Raw genomic sequence first — 23,482 nt, 5'->3', positions numbered from 1 at the left:
ATTTGAAAAAAGTTTTAAGCCTATAAATCAAATCCTTCAGATCTGGAAAGCAATCCGTCAAGTTCCGCTCGTGTTCAGGAAACTGAGAAGGACTGAACATGCTTCTGTACTTAACCACATCCCACCAGAGGAAGGAGGTATCAATTTGATACAATATTTTCATTCATTCTCACTTTGATTGAGCTCTCAGTCTCCAACATTATCGATCTGAGTGGGCCGGCCCTTTCCTACATTTCTAGGTTAAATCCAACCATCAAAACATATCAAACAGTCCTCTCCTTTTGAAAATGAACACGGTGATGTAACCCGCTTCAAAAGAGGTAAGTCTAGACTTATGTTTTCATTTTGGCCTCGCTTATGATGAATTATTGAATGGGCATTTCTGAAGGAACTAAATTAAGAAGACTCGGCATGTTCCCCTCGTAATAGTTTTGGTTCTATTTTTAAAGCCATTCATGTTTATCCATCCAAACTCAAACTTGCCCAAGTCTCGTTTGTGTAAACAACGCTGTCTTTATGAACTTGGTTAATGAAGTGAATAATATGCTCTGATATTACCTTGTATGAATATCGTGTATGCAGAGCATTTTCTCACATAAAGTGAGCTAAATTGCCACATGTGCTTCAATTAGAGGAGACCCTATAGTGTTGTGAAGCTAAAAACATGAGTTGTTCTAACGACGAGGATTTGTCTTCTTCTAGCAGTGACAGTGAAAGTGATGAGTTGGATGACACTTCTGTTAGTTTGAGAGCGAAAAGGCAAGTAAACTGGTGAGTATATTCTTCTAAAATTTCCTATTTTTAGTGTATGGGTTGGAGGAATATTTATAGGTTTAAAAATATCAGTAATCGATCTGCTGTATTTCAAATTGAAATGGAACATATGTTTGTTGCTTCATGGTTGATATTGGATTTTGAATTATGCGATAGTGGAGTATAATTGCCAACTTTATTTTAGAATCACGATTTTACATACAGAGTGTACCGAGTTGCTCTACAACTAAATAACATGAGGAACTTGTGATTTGTAAATTTACTAAGGAAAAATGCTGGGTTCTAATAGCTGTCCGATTGGTATCTTTTTCTTAGAAATTCAATTTCAATAGAACAATAAATTAATGAATTTAAGGATGAAAAGGAGTATTCAGAACTTGAAGACTATTTTTCCAAATTTATATGTGGCAGTCAATCCACATTCAATGAAAATACTTATCAAATATTACCTAATTGTAGTTTTTGGTAGTTTTGCCATAAGGTATATTGTGATGGCCTTCTAGATGATGTGATTTGCTGTCATGGAACTAATAAGATTGGAGAAAATTAAAATCATTTCTCGAATTGAATGATTCAATGATATTAGAAATATACCAATATTGATATTTTATAGAAAATTATAAGTTTATAGTGGAAAATTTTGCGTTTCATCCTTTGTAGGATATGAGGCAGATACGATAACTTTTTTGTTTTTTTTTGGCTGCAGCAATTTTTCTAAAGAATATTTGCTGAAGAAAGCAGCAGTACTTGCTGATATTAATAAATCTAATAAGTAATGACAATAATGAATATTAAACTGAAGAATCTGATTGGAACTGAACAATTAGCTATTTCTTTCTAGTTATTGCTCATCAGCCAGACCTCAAGGAAAACGATCTGTGAGTTTGGAATGGCCTCCTCCCTCAACATCTTCATTTTCTTGGAGGGATTCCCTAAGACATGTTCATTTTGGAAACCCTGTTTATGGACAAAAGATGCAGTTATTTTGCAGAACAGGCCATTTCTTAGGAATCTATCACCAGCATGGAGTTCATGGAACAAAAGACGAAGACGATTTACACAGTGAGAGAATAAAATAACAATCCTGTTTTTAGAACGAAATTTCGTATTTTTTAGGATACAAATTTTTTTCTCAATAATGTATTGAAACAAATAAAAATAATGAATAAGTTTATTCAAATACAATAAGTACAAATTGAATGAAAACTTTTTCATTCATTTCGATTCATTCAACTCTGCATAACTTTTACGTTCAAACAGAATTTTCAGATATGTAAATGCGTCATCACAATGAAGTGAAAAACTTTAAGAGATTGCTTAAGAGGCCTTGTTTAAACGTAAATTAATTTATGGAGAATGAATTTTGTTTGATATATATTGTGGAATTTTTCTCTTGAAAATGAACATTTTTTACGATATAATTTTTTTGTAGCCTATCTAGAATTGATAAACGCAGGTGAACCAGGACATGTGCGCATCAAAGGTTCCGCAACAAACGGTTACGTTGGCATAGATCGAAAAGGAAGATTATATACCGAAGTTTGTAAAATACAATAAAAAAAAAACCAATTTTGAAATATTCTGTTTTAGTTCGATATGACGGAAGAGAATACAATTTTCATCGAATCCTTGAAAGGATTGTACAATATTTACCTTTCCAGAAAGTATGCCCATCTTGGATGGTATATTGGAATCAAGAAGTCTGGAAATTTCAAACGTGACCCAAAAACTGGCTATAAGCAGAAAGCTATACAATTTTTACCAAGAAGGGCTAAATTGCAGTGATTGATGCATTTATTTATTTTTATATAACAGAGGATGAGTTATGATGTGAACAGTATTACTAAATTCAAAAATATTTTCAGAATAACTTTATACAAATACCTATTATACATAATTTGTGAGTTTAAATTTTGTATGAAGTTTGAATTTAATAAACTTTCTAAGGATTAACATCAAATTTTCCTATAGGGTTCAATAATATCAACAAATCTGTTGTTTATCCAATAGATTCTACAGCTAAAATTTGCTTTAAGATACCGTTAAAGTGTGGCCATAAACGTTTTCAAATTATTATTCTTCTGCTTTGAAACTAAATAGTGTTCCAATAAGAGGTTTCTTTTGAATAACCCGCTATCTAAGCAGCTGTCATCTTTTGCCAATTGACAAGTAATACCTACGCCAATACTAAAAATGGAACGATACACGATTCAACAACGAGTTGAAATTGACAAAATTCAAAATGGAGAAAATTTTGCAGTCACAGTTAGCAAAATTGAAACACTTTTGGGTGAAGGACCTTCTCAGCCAGAAAAAGTAAAACTGGTGAAAAAATTTGTTGGGACAAGTTAGTGATGTGAAGAATCGGAACTGGGTACGTCGTTCAAGAACAACTGAGAATATTGATGTTGTAGTCCGCAGTGCTGACGAAAATTCAGGTTTGTCGATTCCTCGTCAAATTTTGTATAAAGATATAGTTCTTAAGGCTTTAAAGTTCAGTAAATACAAGAAGACGCCGCTACATGCCACACAAGCAACGGAACAATCGTAATTTTGCAAGAAAAGTTTCCAAGGTGATCACAATTGGCCACCGAGATTCTGTGATTTGATACCTTCAGTCATTTTTCTTTGGGGTAACATGAAATATAAGGTCTATTCTATTCTAATGCTAAACAATTGATTCGAGACCTTAAACATCTAATATGTTTCATCGTTAATGGCATAATACTTTTCTCTTTAAAATGAAATGAACATATTATATTGATCTCCATCAAAATATACTTATCGGAAATTCCTTCAGTTTGTAACGCATGTAACATTTGTTTTTAAGGTCATTTTGCGAAAATTGAGTTTCCTGGGATGTAATCTACCCAGATCAAACTATAAAATGTTAAACTGATCGATCGTTATCGAAATATTGGCTGAAAATTAGTGGATTAGTCACGACCAGGGACAAGAATGGAAAATTTTATCACAAAATAAATATTTAGGAATCCGACGTGTGGAAATAGTGAACCACTCTGAGGAAGTTTGAGTAAATGTATTGATTTAGGGAATCATTGTTATTTTACTCGGTTATTTTAGAATAATGCTCAGATACTATCAGTGCACTCACGATGCAAGTTCGTGTGACTCTATGAATGGGTAAGTCGAATAAAATACTCTCTGTGCGGACAATAATAAATTATTTGACATAGGATAACCACTTATCTTCCCTATCTGAGCATCAGATAATCGCATATGAAAACATTTTGAAGTACCTACCTATTAAATTAAAATTGTCATGATTATTGTCATTTTCAGTTGCAGAAATTGTGTTGTCATTGAATTATTCACTTTCCTTTCGTCAGAAAAAAAACTGATATCGAAATAGTTGCAAAATTGTGAATATGTCGATACAAAAAATTGCCAGTAGTTTCAGTTAAATTTCTAAAAACTACACTTGTCCTGCCAAAAACTTTCTGGTTGTTTAGGTTGAGATTTCGAAAGAATCATCATAAATTCCATTTTTAATTAGGATAACATAGGAATTACATTTGCAATTTCAAATAAATTAATATAATACTGAAATTTCAGAAGATCATACCAATATGATAATTTTCATCTGTTTTCGAATCATTCTCTTTTCTGTAACTTGACATCGATAGTCGACGACTAAAAGAATAAAAAAATTAAATGAATTTTAGGATGAAATTCAATCAAATGAAATGCGAAAATGTTTGTAAATATTGTGAAGATTCAGTCATATATTGATGAATTATTTCATTGGGAAATTTTTTTATTACTGTTCTCTATTAGTGTCTCACCTTTCCAGGTCACATAGGTACATAAAGAATGAGCAGTGAGTCATACGGCTATGGACAAAAGATGAGATTGTTCTCTGAAACTGGCTACCATTTGACCATAAGAAATGGTGGAAGGGTGGAAGGATCACAAGAAGAAGAAGATCCAGAATGTGAGTAAATTATATTCTTTTTCTTTTCCAACCAAAAAATCAAAGAAATAAGCTAAATTAAGTAGGTATCTGAAGTTTTGTAAGGACACAGAAATAGTATTTGAAGAACGAGACAGAACACTTTACTCAATAAGTCCCAGATCTAATCAGTAAAAACATTTTTTCTTGAAAATTCGACTTTACTCATAAGTTTTCAATACCTTTGCTGTAGAAAGATACGTCTTTGCTTTCGAAAGAGTCCTCAATCTTGCTAATCACTTCTTTATTAGAGCCAAATTTATTTTCTTGGAGCTATTTTTACCTTCGTTATCGATGGAGCATTGTTTGAGTAATACATACCAAGCTATCGCTTTGCTTGCACAGAATTTCTGTTCATCAGAAACCATACTCGTTTTTACCCATTTTTAACAACAACAAATGTAGAATCTCTCAACCTTCAAGATCTCTGCTAAAATGCACCATTTCCGAGCTTCTGGTACTCACAAAAGTAACGAGTTTTATATATCTGATATTGAACATTCTTTTTGACAGGTTTCTTGGAGTTGGTCAGTGCAGGACCGGGATTGGTTCAGATAAAAGGTATGGAAAGTAATCTTTGTCTTTGTTTCGACGACGAAGGCCAACTTTACGGAGAAGTGAGTGCGAAGATTTTGAACAATAAAATTTACTGAGCTTTTTCCTTTCAGTCAGAACACTCACATGATGGTTCAGTCTTCCATGAGACTCTAGAGGGTCTCTACAATGCTTATAAGTCCGTTAAGTACCCTGATTGGTTCGTGGGTATCAAAAAGAATGGTAAACCAAAGCCAGGACCAAAAACAGGATATGGCCAGAAGGCTGTGAGGTTTTTACCTAGAAGACTACATTTTTGAAGGAATTAAATTGAATGTTGAATATCTATGCCGAAAATTTTTGTTACTTCACTAGAAATCAATTTTTTTTAAGTTGAATGTATATCTCGTAGACAGTGAAGTCTTATTGGCAAAACTGAAATTATTATAGTATTTATTATACTCATAGTTACACAAATGCAGTACGAAATTGTTTCATTTTATACAAGTATATAACTTGAATTTAATCAGCAAACATCAGCTTTATTGAATTGTATTTTGAGGTTTCAATATTATTTTATTCTTTTGTCTAGTACTAGCAAGATTTCATGAAAAATTGTAGAACTGAACAGTTATTATTTTTGTTTTTAATACGCTTGAAGCTAAAGTTCCAGTTAGTTAAATTTGAATACAGGTTGGCTCAGAACCAGTATTTTATATATTACGTGGACCAGTCTGTATATGAAGAAGTTTTAAAAATGTTAAATTGAGATATTATTCAGATATTTTTAAAGATACCTACCTTATTCCATGATATTATTGGAGGAGAAAGACCTTATCAATAGGTTTAAGTAAAACAAATCTCAAAGTTCGACATTTTATTGAAATCGGGCAAAATTAACAATAATAATAATCGATATTTAATGAGAATATCAGAAAGACTCAATGATGTGGCAAATGATTACTTCTTCCATAACTAACAATAACAATGGTTTCTATATTGTCATCAGATTTCGAAACATTGATTGTCGAAATGAAAAGATTTATTATATTTATTATTCAATAATATAGACAAATATATTTGGATTTCTTTTTGCTCCTGAACATATGTACCTGTACCTGCAATCTGTGAGAAAACATTGTCTTAGTAATTGAATTGACTATTCTGTATAAGGACGGTGAAGATATGTTCTCAGCTTTTTGCATCGACAAAAAAGAGATATCTCAAAATTAATATCTTTTAACCCACTTATAACATACTAAAATGAAGAAAAGGAGTGGACACACACTTTGAGCAATGTGGTGATCCATTCTATGATGCCTCCAACATAACTGAAGACAAGATACGAAAAATATTTTTTATTTCTGAGATATCTCATTTTTGCTAAATTTGAGCTAGCATACTTGCATGTTAAGTCCTAAAGGACAGCTAGACGCAGGCTTTTTCTATAGTACAGGAAATATTGCTAAGTCTAGCCATTGAAAAATATCTATTAGTTCGATTAAATCTATCAATCTCCAATTATTCTATACATCAATCAACATCATAACACCACTTGATTGTTTTTAAAATACGTACATCGTTTCAAATTTTATTGCCATCTAGAATATTTGTTTTTAATTATTCGCTTCAGTTTACAATTCGTGGAATGAAATCAGTTCAAAAATTAAGATATAGAAATTCTTTGTCAAATATTTATTCGAAGGATTTTACATGAATTCATTACCCGTTTCATTAATTTCTGAATTTTCGGAAATTTTTCAAGCATAAATCTTTTGGGTTCAATTATTGATGCATTGATTCTATATATATACCCTGCTTATTTATAAAAAATTATTGATAATGCATAAAGAAATTTCGTTTTGGTGACTTAGAAAAAATTGAGAGTGTATTTATAATTTGCATGCAAAAATATTATACAGGGAGATTTATGAATAGATGTCTTTATGAGCGAGTTCCATAGCCAAAGATCAGCTTTGATTTACTATTGATTTCGTGATGAATGAAAGATAGCTAAAAGGTGTTTCCAATTCATCGAAAAGTTTTGAGGCAAAAACTCATAAGTAGAGTGGAAAGTTGTAAAAATTTGGTTATAACTATTTCAAAAAGGTTATAATTTCTGCCAAATTTCGTCCCGATGTTATAATCAGTCCATGAGAAAAAAAAATCAAAATAGTTGACCATTTTCTATCTTGTCTTGACAGGGGATGAGTAAAATTCATATGTCAAACAATCTTTATTTTTGGCTAAGAAAACTCCCCACAAAGTAAAGACATATGTTTATGAATCACCCTGTATATTCGATATAATTCATCCATTATCAAGTATTTAAATTTAGAGTTCATTACGTTACCATTTCTTTGAAAATACTATTGAGAATATTTTTAAAATATTCGACTTACAATTAAACCTTATCTCAATATTCTTCTTATTGCTGTATTCAATAAAACATTGAAAAATTTCCATTCAAGCATTCAAAATTTCTTTGGACACATTTGCTTTGGTCCAAAATTTGGCCACAAGTACATTTCTTAAAAAAAGCTGTCTACCTCTACTGGCTAAACCCTCTGAGCTACATTTTCTCTATCACTACCTAGCGTCAGCGTCAGCGTTACTATTTGTATCACTATCTTCGTTGTCTTCTTCTAGAATGTCCTCTAACCTCCTCTCCTCTATCACCACGATCACATCTTTTCTAGAAGAAGATAATTTCTAAATACTGGTTGAATTGGGTTCTACATAGCAAGCAGGACTATACAGAGCTAAATTACTACAGCTAGGAGAAAAGGCAATGATATGATTCAAAATTACTTGAGGAACAAAAAAATTGCTCATTTTGCTGTACAAGAATCACTTTGAAGGTGATAAGGCTCCAAAGCTTTTAAAGGCGATTAGCGAATGTTATCGTGCTAGAATGAACCAGTTTTTATTCCTCAGTTGGAAGGTTTTATGGTTTAGGACTGCAGAACAGCATCACTTTCCATACCACTTGCCTGAACATTGACTATAACTTTAAAACATCAACAGAGTGAAACAAGCCTTGATCTTTGATCACTTTGGAGAAATAATATTGAGTTAGAATTATTATTATTATTCACTGAATCTGGGTCGTTGCGGCTCTGCTAGCTTTCCGCGAACTACGACCAATTTGATCTTTATTGTTCTTAACTCTACCTATTCATACAAAACCAGGGAGGCCGTCGATATGGTTAACGAAACCAACGATATCTTTAGGAGCCTTGGCTATTACTTCGTGAGTATCCAAAACTGACTTTTCCATATGAGTATAGTTCTTAGGCCAGTTAGCCCCGGACATTTGCACACTATGAGTTTTGCTTTTTCTACCTCCTTTCCACAGAGTCTGCAAACCTCATCTGCTGACTCACCCATGCGGTACAAAAGGTATTGGTACCGACAGTGTTCTGTCAGTATTCCCACCATTACCCGAAGATCAGCTCGTGGTAGCTTCAGAAGCTTCCTGGTATAGGTAGGTGAAAGCACCACAAATTTATTTGCCTGAGCAAGATCCGGAGTGTTTCCCCAGAGGGTTTTTCTGTTGTCCTTCGCCCATTGTTGGACCGCTGCATATATTGATCTTTTCCAAGCCCACAGAAGGGCTCAGGACAAACATGTGTTAAACTTGATGCACCTTTTGCAAGTTCATCGGCTTTTTCGTTTCCTTCAATACCACAATGTCTCGGTACCCATAGTAGAGTTACTTTATTCCCTGTAGCCAGTTGCTTCACGGTATTACGGCACTCCCATGTCAGTAGAGACCCCTGGCTATATGATTCCAGGGATCTCAGTGTGGCCTGGATATTCGTAGTGATGTAAATACGCGTCCCTTCAAGGTTTCTTTTGGGCGCAAGTATAGACAGCTAGTGTCTCGATTTGCAAGAAAGAGGGCTCACTTCCCAGGTATCTAGAGATCCACATTTTAGGCCCATATACCCGATACAAAAATCTTTCTAATATTGATCCATCGGTATACCATATGGAGGACTTTTTGTTCAAGCGATTTACGAAGCTTATTGCAGTTAGGATCGATTTGAAGTTCCAACCTTACAAGATGTGCATCGTAAAACAGCTACAACCAATAGAACGACGAGAAGATTTGGCTGTACGCATATTGGATCATCTTTTCTGAATGATGAGATACAAACTAACGGGTGTTTTTTTTCGAGGTATATAACCTTAAGTTGGCATTATTGTTCGAGATGGCGACCGATTTAACAGCTGTCAAGTGATTTATTCTCAATTTGGTTTGGCAATTCATCATGAACAGACTCACGTCTGAACAACGCTTGCAAATAGTGCAATTTTATTTCGAAAATGATGGTTCTGTGCGGAATACGTATCGCGCACTACGTACATTAGCGATGAAGCGCACTTCTGGTTGAATGGCTACGTCAACAAGCAAAACTGCTTCATTTGGAGTGGAGCTAATCCTCAAGTGTATGTCGAAACACCGTTACATCCACAAAAACTGACTGTTTGGTGCGCTTTATGGGCTGGTGGAATCATTGGTCCGTACTTCTTCAAAAACGATTATGTTCAGAACGTTACAGTCAATGGTGATCGGTATAGAGCCATGATTACTAATTTTTTCATTCCGGAATTGAACAACCATGATGTCCAGGAGCTGTGGTTTCAACAAGACGGCGCAACATGTCACACGGCCCGTGCCACAATCCATTTATTGAAAGACACGTCTGGTGACGGCCTATATTCACGTTTTGGACCTGTGAATTGGCCTCCAAGATCTTGTGATTTAACACCGCTAGACTACTTTCTGTGAGGCCATGTAAAGTCATTGGTCTATGCGGATAAGCCACAAACCCTTGACCACTTGGAAGACAACATTCTCCGTGTTATTGCCGATATACGGTCACAAATGTTGGACAAAGTCATCGAAAATTGGATGTCCAGATTGGACTACATCCGAGCCAGCCATGGTCATATGCCAGAAATCATATTTAAAATGTAATGCCACAAGATTATCTTCCGGATGAATAAAATTCATGTCAATCGAATAATCCATCGTTGTTTTATTGCAATTTAAAGTTCTATAGCTCTAAAAAAAATACCCTTTATTATACCAACTTTAACAGATCTAAAAACTACGATTAAAGGGAAGAATATCGGAATCATAGGTAAATATTGGGAGATTTTACCGTATTTTTGAAAACTTGCATTGAACAGGAATTGAAGTTATTTTTTTATGCTTGAACTCAATAATGATCAAGTTTCCATCTCTCGCCCTGTTTTTACTGAAAAACATCATATTTCTTGGAGAAATTTTCCAGCGGGATTAGAGATCAATGTTCATCAAAGACTTTAATGAGAGTAAACCAAAGGTGCGAATTTTCTTAATGATATTTCCCATCCTTCTACCGATCTCCTTGTAACTAATACATCGATGATTAGAGATCAATACTTCAAAGCACCTCTCATCTCTTGTGAAGTGGAAAAACCGAAGCAAACACGTGGCAGCGACATAAATAAATATTGGCATCTCTGAAATATTCATCTGCAATAATTCTCCTTCCGATCTCCAAACACAAGACTCCAAAACTTTCCGATTATATCGTTTTTCTTTATTGGCCGCTGTCCAACTTGAAGTAAGAAATCCTCCTGAAGTCTACCCAAACAAGCTCCAGTTTCACGTTAATCTCGAAACAGGCCAACTCTCAACGTTTAACGGATGATCGCTGTAAGCGTGGGGGTAATTTCTAGCCGGGTAGCAGGCTAATGTGAACTAGGCCTAATCGGTTGAAGCAGTTGTTTTTAAAGCGGGTGATTGCGAAAATATCTCACCCATTTTCACGAGAACCAAGGTGCTAGACTATCTTCGTAAAGTCGACTAAATGCATGCAAAACGTAAAGTCATTTAATTCTAATTATATCAGTGGAAAAGATTGATCTGATTGGGAGATTCAACATGACGGCTGGATTCGAAGAACTCTTCAACATTTTCGAATTATTGATTTTCTGTTTCAGTGTCAATAAAATGCCCTTCATATCTTAATCTTTCATAATTTAATGATCCAAACATTATTTTGGTCGATTTCCAATTCCAAAGGCAGTTTATGGAGAGGTTGTTAGTAGTTTTTATTAGTCAACTTTTGTAGACTTGGAAGATCTTACTAGTTGAGGTTGAATTCCAGATGAAGACAGCCCTGGGATAATTACTTGCTCTTGTTGGTTTATAGCTATGCTCACCTCAGACAAAAGGAGTTTTAAGTATCGAAAAGCACTGAACTCACATATCATCGATTCTAAGATGGTATGGGAGTTCCTAAGAGAACCCAAGAATAACAAGGTCTTTTCAATCTGGGTTCTCGGCCATTCGGGAATTAGAGGGAATGACGAGGCCAACACACTTGACAGAAAAGGAGCACGAACTCTTTTCATCGGCCCGGAACCTTTCTGTGGCGATGACAAATGTATCTACAAGAAAGAGTTTCAGGAGAAGGAAGAAAACGAAAGAGTAATACTCTGGCGAAATCTTCCTGGTTTGGATCACTACAAAAAGTTCCTCGAAACTTTGACTCTACGAGATCCAAGAAGTATCTTAGTAAAAATATGCTACACCTGCTGGATTCCTCACAGGTCATTGCTGCCTTAGGAAACACCTCATGAGAATGGGTCCAACAGAAAATGACGAGTGCAGATTCTGAGGGAAGGAGGAAGAAATTCCGGATTACCTGGTGACGGAATGCCTCGCCATGGCAAGCCAACGCAAAATCTGCTCCGGACAAGAAACTTGTAGAAGTGAAGAATTAGCCTCCTTGAAGTCATCCCAGATATTGGAGTTCATTAGAACTCTGGAACTGGAAGACGAGCTGTAAATTACGTTATGGAGAGAATAGCTCTGAGGGGAGGCTCAATAGACTAAAGTATCGAAAAAATGAGTTTTAGAATATCAAGATTTGGAAAAACATTCGTATCTAATGTGTTGAATTGACCTAGGTATCTCAGTACCATGAGATGTGTATATCCCTATGGGGCTTTATTGCTTTCATTTGAATCCAAAAGGTGGAGGAAGGAATGCACCAGTAGAAGATCAAGGTTGTCCACCAATTGTTTTCAAGAGAGTGGGAGTAGTGTGATGACTATTGCCAGGTGATTCTTCAACTCTTACAATTCGATTTTGTAGATGCCAGCAATGAAATTCCCTCAAATCTCTCAAGAGGTGTGTTAGTAAGCGATATTTCCATTATTGGGCAACAGACAAACATCGATACCATCATCAAAGAACTCCCTCCCATAGCCCCAAAGTTACAGTTCGATGATACAGTCTTGCAAAACTTCTACGAAATCCTCAATATGTATATTGCCTGCCAAGGTTATCATTTGGATGATAAGATAGCTTGAATAAACTGACTTATATAACCTAGCAGGAAAATCACTTTCTGTGTTTTATTAAGAGTCCTTCGAAATCTTGGATTTAGTAGTTGTATTTGAATCATTCAACAACACAACAATCCTCAAACACTAATCAGTGCCAGCCATCACCATATTGAATTTCCACAAACAAACAAAATCAAAACATAAATCAAAAGAGTTAAAGTCAGACTTACCGCCTCACCGGCGAAGGAGGCACAGGGTTCCTCACTACCTCCAACAGCTCAATAACCTCCGGCGACAGCCTATTCTGGATAATAGCAGCCCCTCTCAACTCCCTGAGCTCCACCCCCCTGAACAGCTCGCTGTATATCACTTCCTCCAACGTGGGCGGCCTGGGATTCTGGAAAATCAGGTCTATCGTTTCTGCAACCTTCGGCGACCTCTCCAACTCCAATTGGAGGTGGGCGGCGGTTGGAGGTGCAGTCAGTTCGTAGCCCGAGGCCATCTCGTAGAGCAAGTAGCCGAAGGCTATGGTTTCGAAGGGACTTGGAGGTTTTGGAGGGAGGCCGAAGAGGGTGTTCTCCAGGCCTGCTATTCGGGCGACTCCGTTCTGGATTATTACGTTGCCAGAATGGAGGTGATGGAAAGGGGGGTAGTCTCGGTTTCGGAGGAAGAGGAGACCCTCCAAAATCTGGCGACCAAGGCATTGTATCTGGAAACAGAGAGGTTAACAGTGTGCTGCAAGGTGTTGATAAAAACAACGAATAGAAGTTCAATTACTTTCTAAAGTGTGTTTTTTTCGAGGTATATAACTTTAAGTTGGCATTACTGTTCAAGATGGAGACAGATTTAACAGCTGTCAAATGATTTATTCTCAGTTTGGTTTGACAACTCATCATGAATAGACTCACGCCTAAACAACACTTGCAAATAGTGCAATTTTATTTCGAAAATAATGGTTCTGTGCGGAATACGTATCGCGCACTACGTCCATTTTATTTTGTTTAGCGATGAAGCGCACTTCTGGTTGAATGGCTACGTCAACAAACAAAACTGCCGCATTTGGAGTGAAGCTAATCTTCAAGTGCATGTCGAAACACCGTTACATCCAGAAAAACTGACTGTTTGGTGCGCTTTATAGGCTGGTGGAATCATTGGTCCGTACTTCTTCAAAAATGATGATGGCCAGAACGTTACAGTCAATGGTGATTGGTATAGAGCCATGATTACTAACTTTTTCATTCCTGAATTGAACAACCATGATGTCCAGGAGCTGTGGTTCCAACAAGACGGCGCAGCATGCCACACAGCTCGTGCCACAATCGATTTATTGAAAGACACGTTTGGTGACCGCCTAATTTCCCGTTTTGGACCTGTAAATTAGCCTCCGAGATCTTGTGATTTAACACCGCTAGACTACTTTCTGTGGGGCTATGTAAAGTCATTGGTCTCTGCGGATATGCCACAAACCCTTGATCATTTGGAATACAACATTCGCCGTGTTATTGCCGCTATACGGCCACAAATGTTGGAAAAAGTCATCGAAAATTGGACGTCCAGATTGGACTACATCCGAGCCAGCCGTGGCGGTCTTATACCACAAATCATATTTAAAATATAATGCCACAAGATTATCTTGCGGATAAATAAAATTCATGTCAATCGAATAATCCATCGTTGTTTTATTGCAATTTAAAGTTCTATAGCTAAAAAAAACACCCTTCAGAAGTAATTGATAAAATGTTCCTACATCTCAATATTTACGATTCTTTCTAAAGTTGCTGTTAACTTCAATACGAGGTTGATCAAGGTGAAATGTAAACAAAGCAGACGTTGAATCCATTGTTGACTATAAATTGAGTTTCTCAAAGCTGCTTAAGTTATAGTTCTCTCAGTTGAACAACACCTTCATCAACCTTGCAGAAACCATTTGAAATCATATTTTGTCATCTAACTCAATGAAATAAGAATTGAATAAATTGAAACGTACAGTGAATAGGTGTTCTGGAAGGAAACCTTATAAAAATTCAGAGCTTCTCCAAATAATCTTCATTGAATTCTACAAATCTCTAACTAACCGTTTTCAGAGGTAAACCTTCCCCTCTACCATGGTACTTTTCACTGTACTCCTCTTGCCAAGGAGAGCCGTATATGAGATCTCTCAAGCTACCGTCTGGGTTCAAAGGCATAACTAGACCTGCTCCAGCTTCCCAGAATTCGATATCTAAAATTGGATGGATGTAGGGATGTTGAAGGCCTCTGAACAACTCCAATAGGTTCCTCTTGTTGTTCTCGTTCGGTAGAATAGGACATGTGGACGGCAATGGTAGAAGGACGAGAAGTCTTTCAGCACCAAGTACGTTATCTTGGACGGTAAACCTGGGAAAAGAACCATCATTGTCATGTCGAAGGTGTCTTTTTATAGTTTGGCCCCTACCATCTATTTTAACTGTATCAGATGGACATGAGCTAGCATCCAGTACTATCAGTGTTATTTTATATACATTGAATATTTGAATTTTTTCTTTGGTTAATGAAATTAATAATTTTTTATCATTAAATCTTTCAACAACTCAGACTGAAATATTGTGAATGAGTGAGGGAGTTCACTTCTATCTTTCAGGTTGTATTAAGAAACAAGCAACGTTGCTATTTTTGAGAAATTGTCAATCCTCGGGAGTTTCACTAAATAACTTTTCTCCAGTTAAAAGATCAAAAGTTTGATGGGGTACTTCATCTATAGGCATCAACTTAATTCTTAAGGAGGTCGTGAATTCTGACTTGTATTGTGATATATACTGAAGAGTTCACGTCCAAAAACCGAGGAGTTCCTTCAGAGCTTGGTTGAGCTTGATTGAGCTTGATTCAGGTTCCATTGAGATGGTACTATAGCACTCATAGCTCGTCTTTTACGTCCCTTTTTCTAGGAGATTTTACCTGGCCAGATGATCTTTTCACAAGAGCGGCTTCATTAGACGCCAGATTTAAGACCTTGTAAGTTTCATATGTGTTGTAAAGTTAAAGCCGAGATTTTCAAACATCATCTTGGACGACCTGAAGATTGTAATTGAGCAAGGAATCGCTGCGAAAGGCTCAATATGGAAATTTTCTAGCTGAGGAAATCATTTCAACGATGGAATTGAGTTTTGAAAGTAGGAAGATATATTATTGTAAACGTTACAGATTTTCTATGAATTTTCCAACTTACCAATGTTTATCTACTCTTGAACCTAGGTTGCACAATTGACCATTCAGCTCGTATCTGTCATTATCAGCTAAGTATTGCTTACAGGCAAGGAAGGTGCCGGTTTTCGCTTGTTTCTCCAGTCTATATTTCTCACAACCGCCATCTGTCTTCAGAGCGCTATATTCATGTTTTTGTGTTGACGAAGATCTGGAAAAAGAATTCATTTAAGATTCTGAAGTTTCGAAACTTTTCCATGAATGTTTCATGAGTGATGCGGGAAATTCTTCAGGGATTATTATTGAGCTACTTGCTTTTTGAACACACAGGATGTTCTCAAATGATAAATTGGACTCTTTTCAATTTTAAGACAGCATATTATTCGATCGAGATGAAAATTTACAATTGGATGTGAAATGACAATTTATAGCCTCGTGTGAAATCTTATATTGATCGCGTAAGCAGAACAAAAAAAATTCGAGATAAATATTCATTTCAATATATTTTGAGTTGGTATGAAACGTTGAATCACTATGCAACATGAGAAGTGCATTCTTTGTGGAGAAACTCGCGAATCGAGTGAAATATCGTCACTGATATGTTTGCATTTCCGCGCGCTTCATGTCAAATTTGATAGTTCATGTTGGGGGCTCTATCTATGTTTATTACTCTGAGGATAAGATACAGTTAAAATTTTTCGTGTATACCTATATAGAATAACATTTTCAAGCTTCGTGCAAAGTTTCCTGTTGATGGCGAGCCTAATATCGAAAAAGAAATTGGAAAGCACTAGTGTGAATTCAAGAGCTTTTGAGCGCTTGTTCATTATGCGTTTTCCTTATTTTTTTATTTTAAGATCAACAGGTATTTAATAATGACTCGCAGATATTGTATATAATTTATATCCTCCCACAAAATTATTAAAATATCTAATTTATTTACCGAATATTTGAAGATTCGGAAATTCATTAATTTTGCTGTTTTAGTCATATGGACAATATTGATAAATTCTATAAATGGTACAGACTACATGTCGTAGTCGAATAAATCGCAGAAATGATAAATTCACTACAAACTTCTCTGAAAACTGATCAGTTTCGAATCCAGTTGGATATTCTTCGGAGAGCCATTGTAAAAACATATAGGGTATCCTTTTTCTATCGATTGGAGGATATAAAGACATAAATATAGTGAAGCCTGAACGGATTCAACCGACATTTATTTATGGAATGTTTTTCGATTCCCACTCTGAAGAATGAGATAACAAAAAAATCAAATATTCTTCCCCCTATTTCTGTTTGTGAGATGATCTTTTCTGTCGAGAGATTGAGTGTCTCTTATAATATAATATGTGATGCAGCCCCCAATGTGAGTTATTTCGTAGATTGTCGAAAAAAATATTTCTTACCGATTAGGAAATTTTTTTTTTCATTTAATACCGTTGTTCCCTTAATATTTCATGATTTTTGAAGTTTTACAGAAACTACATTTCACTCGATTCTTAGCTTCTGAGATCTTTACGGTATAATATCCGATTTTGTGATAATTTTTAGGCAAATAACTCTCATATTTCCCAACAAAATCATCTACATATACCGAAAGGTAAACTGAAAATTTCATATTATAATTATAATCGAGATGAAATTTGCATTTGGATATTGAATAACAATTTGAAAACTTGTGGGAAATTTTATGTTAATCTCATTACCAGAACCATAGAAAATTCAGGAAAAATATTGAAAAAATTACCAAATATTTCCGAAATCATGGATCTGACAGAGTTGTGTGTTGGTGTGAAATAACAATTCTAAGTTACCTGCAGAATTTCAAGATGATCACATGATCAGAATTATAGAAAATTCAAGGAGAATATTGAAAAAGAAATGTCTAATATTTTCATGGTTATGCGATTTGATTGAGATTTCGTATATATATACATGGAGTTCCTAAATTGGATGTTCAAATTAAAATGAGAGATATATTGGATAATTTTGAGAAAAAAGTCCTATAACATTGGCTTGAAAACGCTTTTTTTCGAGATATAGGCTGTTTTTTGTAGTCCTATTTTTTATGATTATACTAGTTTATCGAATATTTAGTAATCTCCGCTACATATTGAGTAAATGAGTATCAAAACTTATAATAAATTTATTCATCACAGTTTACTAACTAGATCTTTATAATAATTTGGATTAGAGAATTGAATGTTTTCTCGAAATCGGTAAGCAGATGACAAAACTACAAGAAACCAAAAAGTGTTCTAGACCAAAGTTTCTCTTTTATTTTTTTTTTAAATTCCAGTGGTTTTCCAAGAAAATTTTCGGAGGAAAGATCTGCAGGGTGTAGATCTTTCCTCCAGAAATTTTCTTGGTGGACCACTGGTAGTTAGAAAAAATGAAATGAATCAAAGTTAAATATCTTGTGAAGGAAAGGTATGTATATGAGAAAAAACTTGAAAAAAGAACTCTCTAACACGGTATCTGTAATTTTTGTTTGTATCTCCAATTCCGGAACATCCTGTATAGAATAGCCATTACATCGTTTGTGAAAATTTCGTGTTGATATCGTCATCAGAAAAATTGAACATTGAAGCAGAATATCGAAAAAAAAAACCATTCTGTGACAAAAGATGCAACCGAACGTGCTTTCCTTCGAACTAAAATCTAATTTGAAATGTGTTCGGCAATGCGGCCATCGAAGTGTGTTTGGTATTGGTGTACGGACAAAGCGATGCAATCAATAGACGTCTAAAATTGGAACTCCATGAAAAATTGATGTAGACGACAGAAGCTATTGCTCTTACCGCACATTCGATAGACAACGAGAGAAAAATATAAATTAGGAGAGGGCTCTGACGACAGCCAATAGTATAAAGAATAAGAATTTGACATTTCATGATCTATGGAACATAGAGGTTTAAGGAATACATTGAAAGTCAATTTGTTAACATATGTCTGACAATTTTTTTCGTCGACCTTGAAATAACTAGTCTGTTTTATGTATATGAAATCATGGAATAATGACTATCATTAATGGATGATTTTTTATCGATACCTACATGCATGTCAGGGAAATTCATGCATTGAATAATGCATTTATGTTTTAAATCCATAATGCGACAGGTGTGTTCTAATGGGTATTTTTTCAAGAGCTTGAGAACTTTAATAGTGTATTCTAAAACAAGTTACAGAATGGGCTCCTATTCCAACAACATGAGTGTTGGAATTGCCTTCTGCAACGAGTATTACGACGATGTTTTCTCTATTTCAGTCAAGTTTTGTGAAATATTGTCGAAATTCAATGAAAAATTCAGATTATACAATCTAGTGACTTTTGTACTGTATTTCAGCAGTTGGTGTGACTGTTACCAAAATTGACAGATTACGGAAATTGAATCTGAATCTTACGTTACAAATGTTGAAATATTTCATAATTACGCAATAAATTCGTGAATTATGTCTGACGAAATCGATTTAACACCACCAGAATTAAAAGAAATTGCGAATTATGTTGCAAATCATTTCAGTATATCCAAATTATACTATACTGACAATTGACGTGTGTTGAAATTTGATAGGATCGGAAGTCAGGGTAGACAACCACAAAACGTAAGTTATTACTGAAAACAATGCTGTAATGAGTTCATTACAGCACTGTTTTCTGTACTGTTATGAACTCATTTAGTACTGAAATAGAGAAAGTTCGATTATTTAACCAACCCTTCCTTCGCTTTAATAAATCTGCAGCAGGGTATTGCATGGAGCAGAAATTAGTGGTAAACGTAAACATAATACAGCATTCATATCTACTCAACTTTTCCAGTTCCATTATAATGGAAGTCTGTTTAGGACACGTTCCCTAATTTTCGAAATAGGAATATCTCGTGTCCAGTAGAGCTTCGGTCGAGAGTTTCTTGTGCCCCGCATTGTTTGCTAAACATCTAGAAATGGAATATCCCTTTCATGTTTTTCCAGGAGGTGAAGTAAATGCATGAATTCTATTTGTATGGGGGATATACTCCAGGTTTTCATCGTTATTTCATCCATAGGGATACGACCTTTCCTGCTTCTGTTTTCACCTGAAGTTTACTCATGGCTGGTCTGGATGTTTCATTCAGGGGTTCTCATGAGTTTTGTATGGGAGGTGACTTGGAAGAACAACTTCAATTCAAACGTTTGATGGATGTTGACTAGATATTCTGAATTTACTAGAATGAATTTTAATTATATGAATGGGAGCGATGAATTTTCGAGATCACTGGTTTTTTATACGAGTTGATTTAACTTTTTTGGTATAGGTATCTCATATTCTAAACAGAACAAAGTTGAATAAGTGATACCATTTATAACCCATTTCAATACCAGCATAACTAAAAACATCGAAAAAAACATGAGAATGGTGTTGGTCATATACCTACAGCCAGAATAATTGGAAAAAGTAATGAAAAATTGGACTGATCCATTAAGGTAGAAGAAGTATACGCAATTTTACATGTCCCAAACATGGTAAGATTACGTTGTCGGATTGTGATACATTTTCAAATCCACAATTTTACTATATCGTTATGAATGTATATTATATTGAATGAAGTATATTTATTTGAGTGATTCCCGATTAAATAAGCAAATTTGAATATTTGGAATCCGATATTTTTCCTAATTGTCGAATTTATAATAAGCAGAATATTTATTATTTTCTGTATCTACCTGCTGAAATCCAAGATTTGTCAACTTTTGCTCCCCTAGTGTCATCGGTTGTTTCACGTCGTTTGGCGCGCTTGAAGTTTGTTTTCTGAATATCTGATACATTAAGGTATTTATTTCAATATATTTTGAGTTGATATGAAACGTTGAATCACTATGGGACATAAGAAGTGCGTTCTTTGTGGGGAAACTCGCGAATTGAGTGAAATATCGTATCACTTATATGTTTTTATTTCAGCGCGCTTCATGTCAAATTTGATAGTTCAAGTTGGGGACAAAATTTGCTTACTGAAAATGACATATGCTCCCTCTATCTATGTTTATTACTTTTAGGACTATGTAACTCGTAGCCACGGCGGACATATGCCAGAAATCATATTTAAAAAATAAATATTCTGAAATTATCTAGCAGATTATGAAAAATAATTTTTGTCTTGTATTAATATTCAAACAAACTCTTAAAAAACAACTATTATTGTCTATATCTCCCAAAATGTCTCTGTTTTCGTAAGTATTGAAGTAGTTTGACTATCATACACAACATGTATTCTTTCATTTATTCCAATAGACACATAACAACCTAGACTCTAGAGAGTCTAGAGTATCCTCTATCAGTAGGTATTCGAATAGATTCATTCACTTCAATATTATAAGGTAGTATAACCTTATTTCAATTTGAAATTTCGAAATTGACAATCACAAATTGCGCTTTATCAAATCTTATTTCACTCTTGCCGCAGAATTGTAAATTCGCTTTAAGAAAGGGAATATATTATGCAAAAAGCTATATTGCGTTCTTGGTTCAATTATAAATAGAATGAAAAAAGGGGTAAAGCAATATCCGAGCGCGTTTCACTGTGGACAACGCATTCCAATTCGATAATCGTTCAGAACGTGCTTTAGAGATCGCGTGGGCACACAGCTTGGAAGGTATTGGATCGATTTCCAATTGAGATTTAATTTAATTCAACGATTTTCTGGATTCAGGCTTCACCCAATTCCGTGTAAGGGTGGATTTCAATTTCGACATCGGAATTAATTTGAAAAGTCCCAAATTTCATAAAAAAGTTTTTCATTTTTACAAACATAAATCGATGGATCCAATTTCATCCAATCAGTAATTTTCTATGACAAATTAATGAATGTGGGTTGTGGTCTTTATACTGTGACTAAAGTAGTTAACGGCCAAGGAGAAATTACGAAAATAAAAGAATAGGATAATAACACTTATTCAATTTATTTCCAACCCACTAAAAATGTGTGAAGAAGATGATTTTTAGATCATATCGATTTTAAGCGTCGCTGGCCACTTGGGTCGTTGCAGGTACTTTTTCGTCGGTCTCGGGAACAGATGTGAAAATCTTCACTCTTCTCGTTGTCGGTGCAAGTGTTGCACATATGTTGTAGTTGTAGACTGGACTGAAATCAATTCTCTTCTTCGCCATGAAATGCCGAGTTTTATGGGCATTCAGGCCGTTTGAAATTCGACCGTTAGCAAAGCCTTTCTACAGATCCCTTAGGGGTGTGGCTTTGATCATTCCAAGTTTTTTTACACCAAGTTCTTCAGTCTTTAGTATTCTGGTACGAAATTTAACTTAACTCGAATAGTTTCGAAGGAATCGATAGAGGCTCTCAACTTTGAGTTTCAGTATCTCATCCCACACCCACATCTTTAAACCAAACTCGAAAGATTCAAACCAGAAAAGAAATTAAAAACCAATACCAACGCCACTTCCAAACAAATTGCATTATTGTAATGACATCGGGATGGAAACCATCCAAACTTCTCCAACTCGAGGGATACAGTAAAGAAGAAGAGAGTTATTATTTCAAGATATGTTTTTTCTTTCTCGCTTAACTCAATTCCAATTTCGGTTACTCTGTAATTTAATTTCCAAACCTTGTCTGTCGAAAGAGACGAATGAGGGGAAATTTCTTAGGAGACAAGTTGATATCGAGAGTAATTTATCACGGTGGCACGTTCAGTGTTCCTTGGTGCAGTTATTCTCGAAGTGAAAGCTTCTGTGGACACTTTAGGAGGTTTTTGAATGGGTGACATGAGTGGTCATGTTGGTAGTACAGGGTATTTCGACTCTGATTTCAATAGATTATTTTTCATCATGAACATATTATTTTTCAAGTTGAAATTTCCAAATTGACAATCTAAATTCTGCATTATCAAATCTTATTTCAAATTTGCGTATAATATTTTAATATGTGTATAATATAACATATATTTGAATGTATTCTATATTTTCTGAACCTTTTGAAGTGTTCTTTCTCAACTTCAATTTGCAATTTGTATGATCTAGTTCCAATCTACGATCTAGCAGCATACTTTGTAGTTCAAGGCAACATCCAAAGATTTCAAAGCTTTAACTATTAAAGTTGATCAACATCTAGAAGTGCTTTTAAAGTGAGGTGTTTTTTGGATCCCTACAAATATTTTTGAATTTGAATAATAGAATACTAGCTTGTTTTTGCTCTTCTGGCATGACATTTTTGAAGTGGAAGGCATTGAAGTAGTTTTCATTTGTCGATATCTTTTTGGAAATCTGATATTTTGCATCTTTCTATTGCTGTTCTTTACATTCATTTCAACATATTGAAATAGAATGCCTAACAACTAGTATTTTTTCATCTTGTGGTTTTTAAATCTGGAATAACTGAAGGATGTATCACCAAGTGACCAAGGAAATTAGTGCACATCTTTGAGACTTTGCTGTCAACTGAGATCTATACAGTATGACACCGTTTTGGACAGCAAAGTCTCAAAGATCTGCACTATCTTCCTTGATGCTACATCCTAAAGTTGTTCCGATTTTAAGAACCACAAGTTAAGGTGTTGTAGCCTTCTTCCATGGACAATACTTCACTGATTTGTTAATATAATAATTGAAAAAAATTCAAGGAGTTACCATCTGCTTTTTCTTGAATCTTCTGTTAGTATGACAGCACTTCTGG

General features: G+C 35.0%; 3 protein-coding genes across 9 annotated transcripts in view; 2 read left to right on the top strand and 1 right to left on the bottom strand.

Moving 5' to 3' along the window:
- Window positions 1-164: 164 nt before the first annotated feature.
- Window positions 165-6,366, top strand: LOC123682289 (fibroblast growth factor 1-like). 2 transcript variants are annotated; one of them, XM_045620843.1, is made up of 4 exons: window positions 165-320; window positions 4,589-4,729; window positions 5,261-5,364; window positions 5,416-6,366. In XM_045620843.1, exons 2-4 carry the CDS (start codon window positions 4,609-4,611, stop codon window positions 5,599-5,601), a joined length of 411 nt encoding a protein of 136 aa, XP_045476799.1. In that variant the 5' UTR covers window positions 165-320; window positions 4,589-4,608; the 3' UTR covers window positions 5,602-6,366. The 2 variants fall into 2 exon arrangements, with proteins under 2 accessions (XP_045476799.1, XP_045476798.1); XM_045620842.1 differs by lacking the exon at window positions 165-320 and adding an exon at window positions 3,692-3,918.
- Window positions 415-2,847, top strand: LOC123682288 (fibroblast growth factor 1-like). Its single transcript, XM_045620841.1, has 4 exons — window positions 415-771; window positions 1,616-1,836; window positions 2,207-2,313; window positions 2,365-2,847. The coding sequence occupies exons 1-4, from the start codon at window positions 665-667 to the stop codon at window positions 2,557-2,559; spliced, it is 630 nt and encodes a 209-aa protein (XP_045476797.1). The 5' UTR covers window positions 415-664; the 3' UTR covers window positions 2,560-2,847.
- LOC123682287 (slowpoke-binding protein) overlaps window positions 6,146-23,482 on the bottom strand; it is a 44,096-nt gene continuing 26,759 nt past the window's right edge. For 2 of the 6 annotated variants that reach the window (XM_045620840.1, XM_045620835.1), the window contains 4 exons: window positions 15,840-16,025; window positions 14,710-15,010; window positions 12,865-13,343; window positions 6,146-7,976 (listed from right to left, as the gene is read on the bottom strand). In XM_045620840.1, the coding sequence (XP_045476796.1) occupies window positions 7,871-7,976; window positions 12,865-13,343; window positions 14,710-15,010; window positions 15,840-16,025 (1,072 nt within the window). In that variant the 3' untranslated portion in view covers window positions 6,146-7,870. Of the gene's footprint in view, window positions 7,977-11,098; window positions 11,145-12,864; window positions 13,344-14,709; window positions 15,011-15,839; window positions 16,026-23,482 lie in introns of all 6 variants that reach the window. The other 4 variants (XM_045620839.1, XM_045620838.1, XM_045620837.1 and 1 more) reach the window with 4 other exon arrangements.

Source organism: Harmonia axyridis, chromosome 6, assembly GCF_914767665.1.
Source record: "Harmonia axyridis chromosome 6, icHarAxyr1.1, whole genome shotgun sequence".
Lineage (NCBI taxonomy): Eukaryota > Metazoa > Arthropoda > Insecta > Coleoptera > Coccinellidae > Harmonia > Harmonia axyridis.
Note: the sequence above shows the minus strand (reverse complement) of the source record. Positions and strands in the feature narration are given on the sequence as shown.

What these genes read in the sequence shown, in the direction of transcription:
- LOC123682288 (XM_045620841.1), top strand. Translation starts at nt 665, where the DNA reads ATGAGTTGTTCTAACGACGAGGATTTGTCTTCTTCTAGCAGTGACAGT. An exon ending in AGACGAAGACGATTTACACA is followed by an intron (nt 1,837 to 2,206) that starts GTGAGAGAATAA and finishes ATTTTTTTGTAG; the next exon opens with CCTATCTAGAATTGATAAAC. An exon ending in AAGGAAGATTATATACCGAA is followed by an intron (nt 2,314 to 2,364) that starts GTTTGTAAAATA and finishes ATTCTGTTTTAG; the next exon opens with TTCGATATGACGGAAGAGAA.
- LOC123682289 (XM_045620843.1), top strand. Translation starts at nt 4,609, where the DNA reads ATGAGCAGTGAGTCATACGGCTATGGACAAAAGATGAGATTGTTCTCT. An exon ending in AGAAGAAGAAGATCCAGAAT is followed by an intron (nt 4,730 to 5,260) that starts GTGAGTAAATTA and finishes TCTTTTTGACAG; the next exon opens with GTTTCTTGGAGTTGGTCAGT. An exon ending in AAGGCCAACTTTACGGAGAA is followed by an intron (nt 5,365 to 5,415) that starts GTGAGTGCGAAG and finishes TTTTCCTTTCAG; the next exon opens with TCAGAACACTCACATGATGG.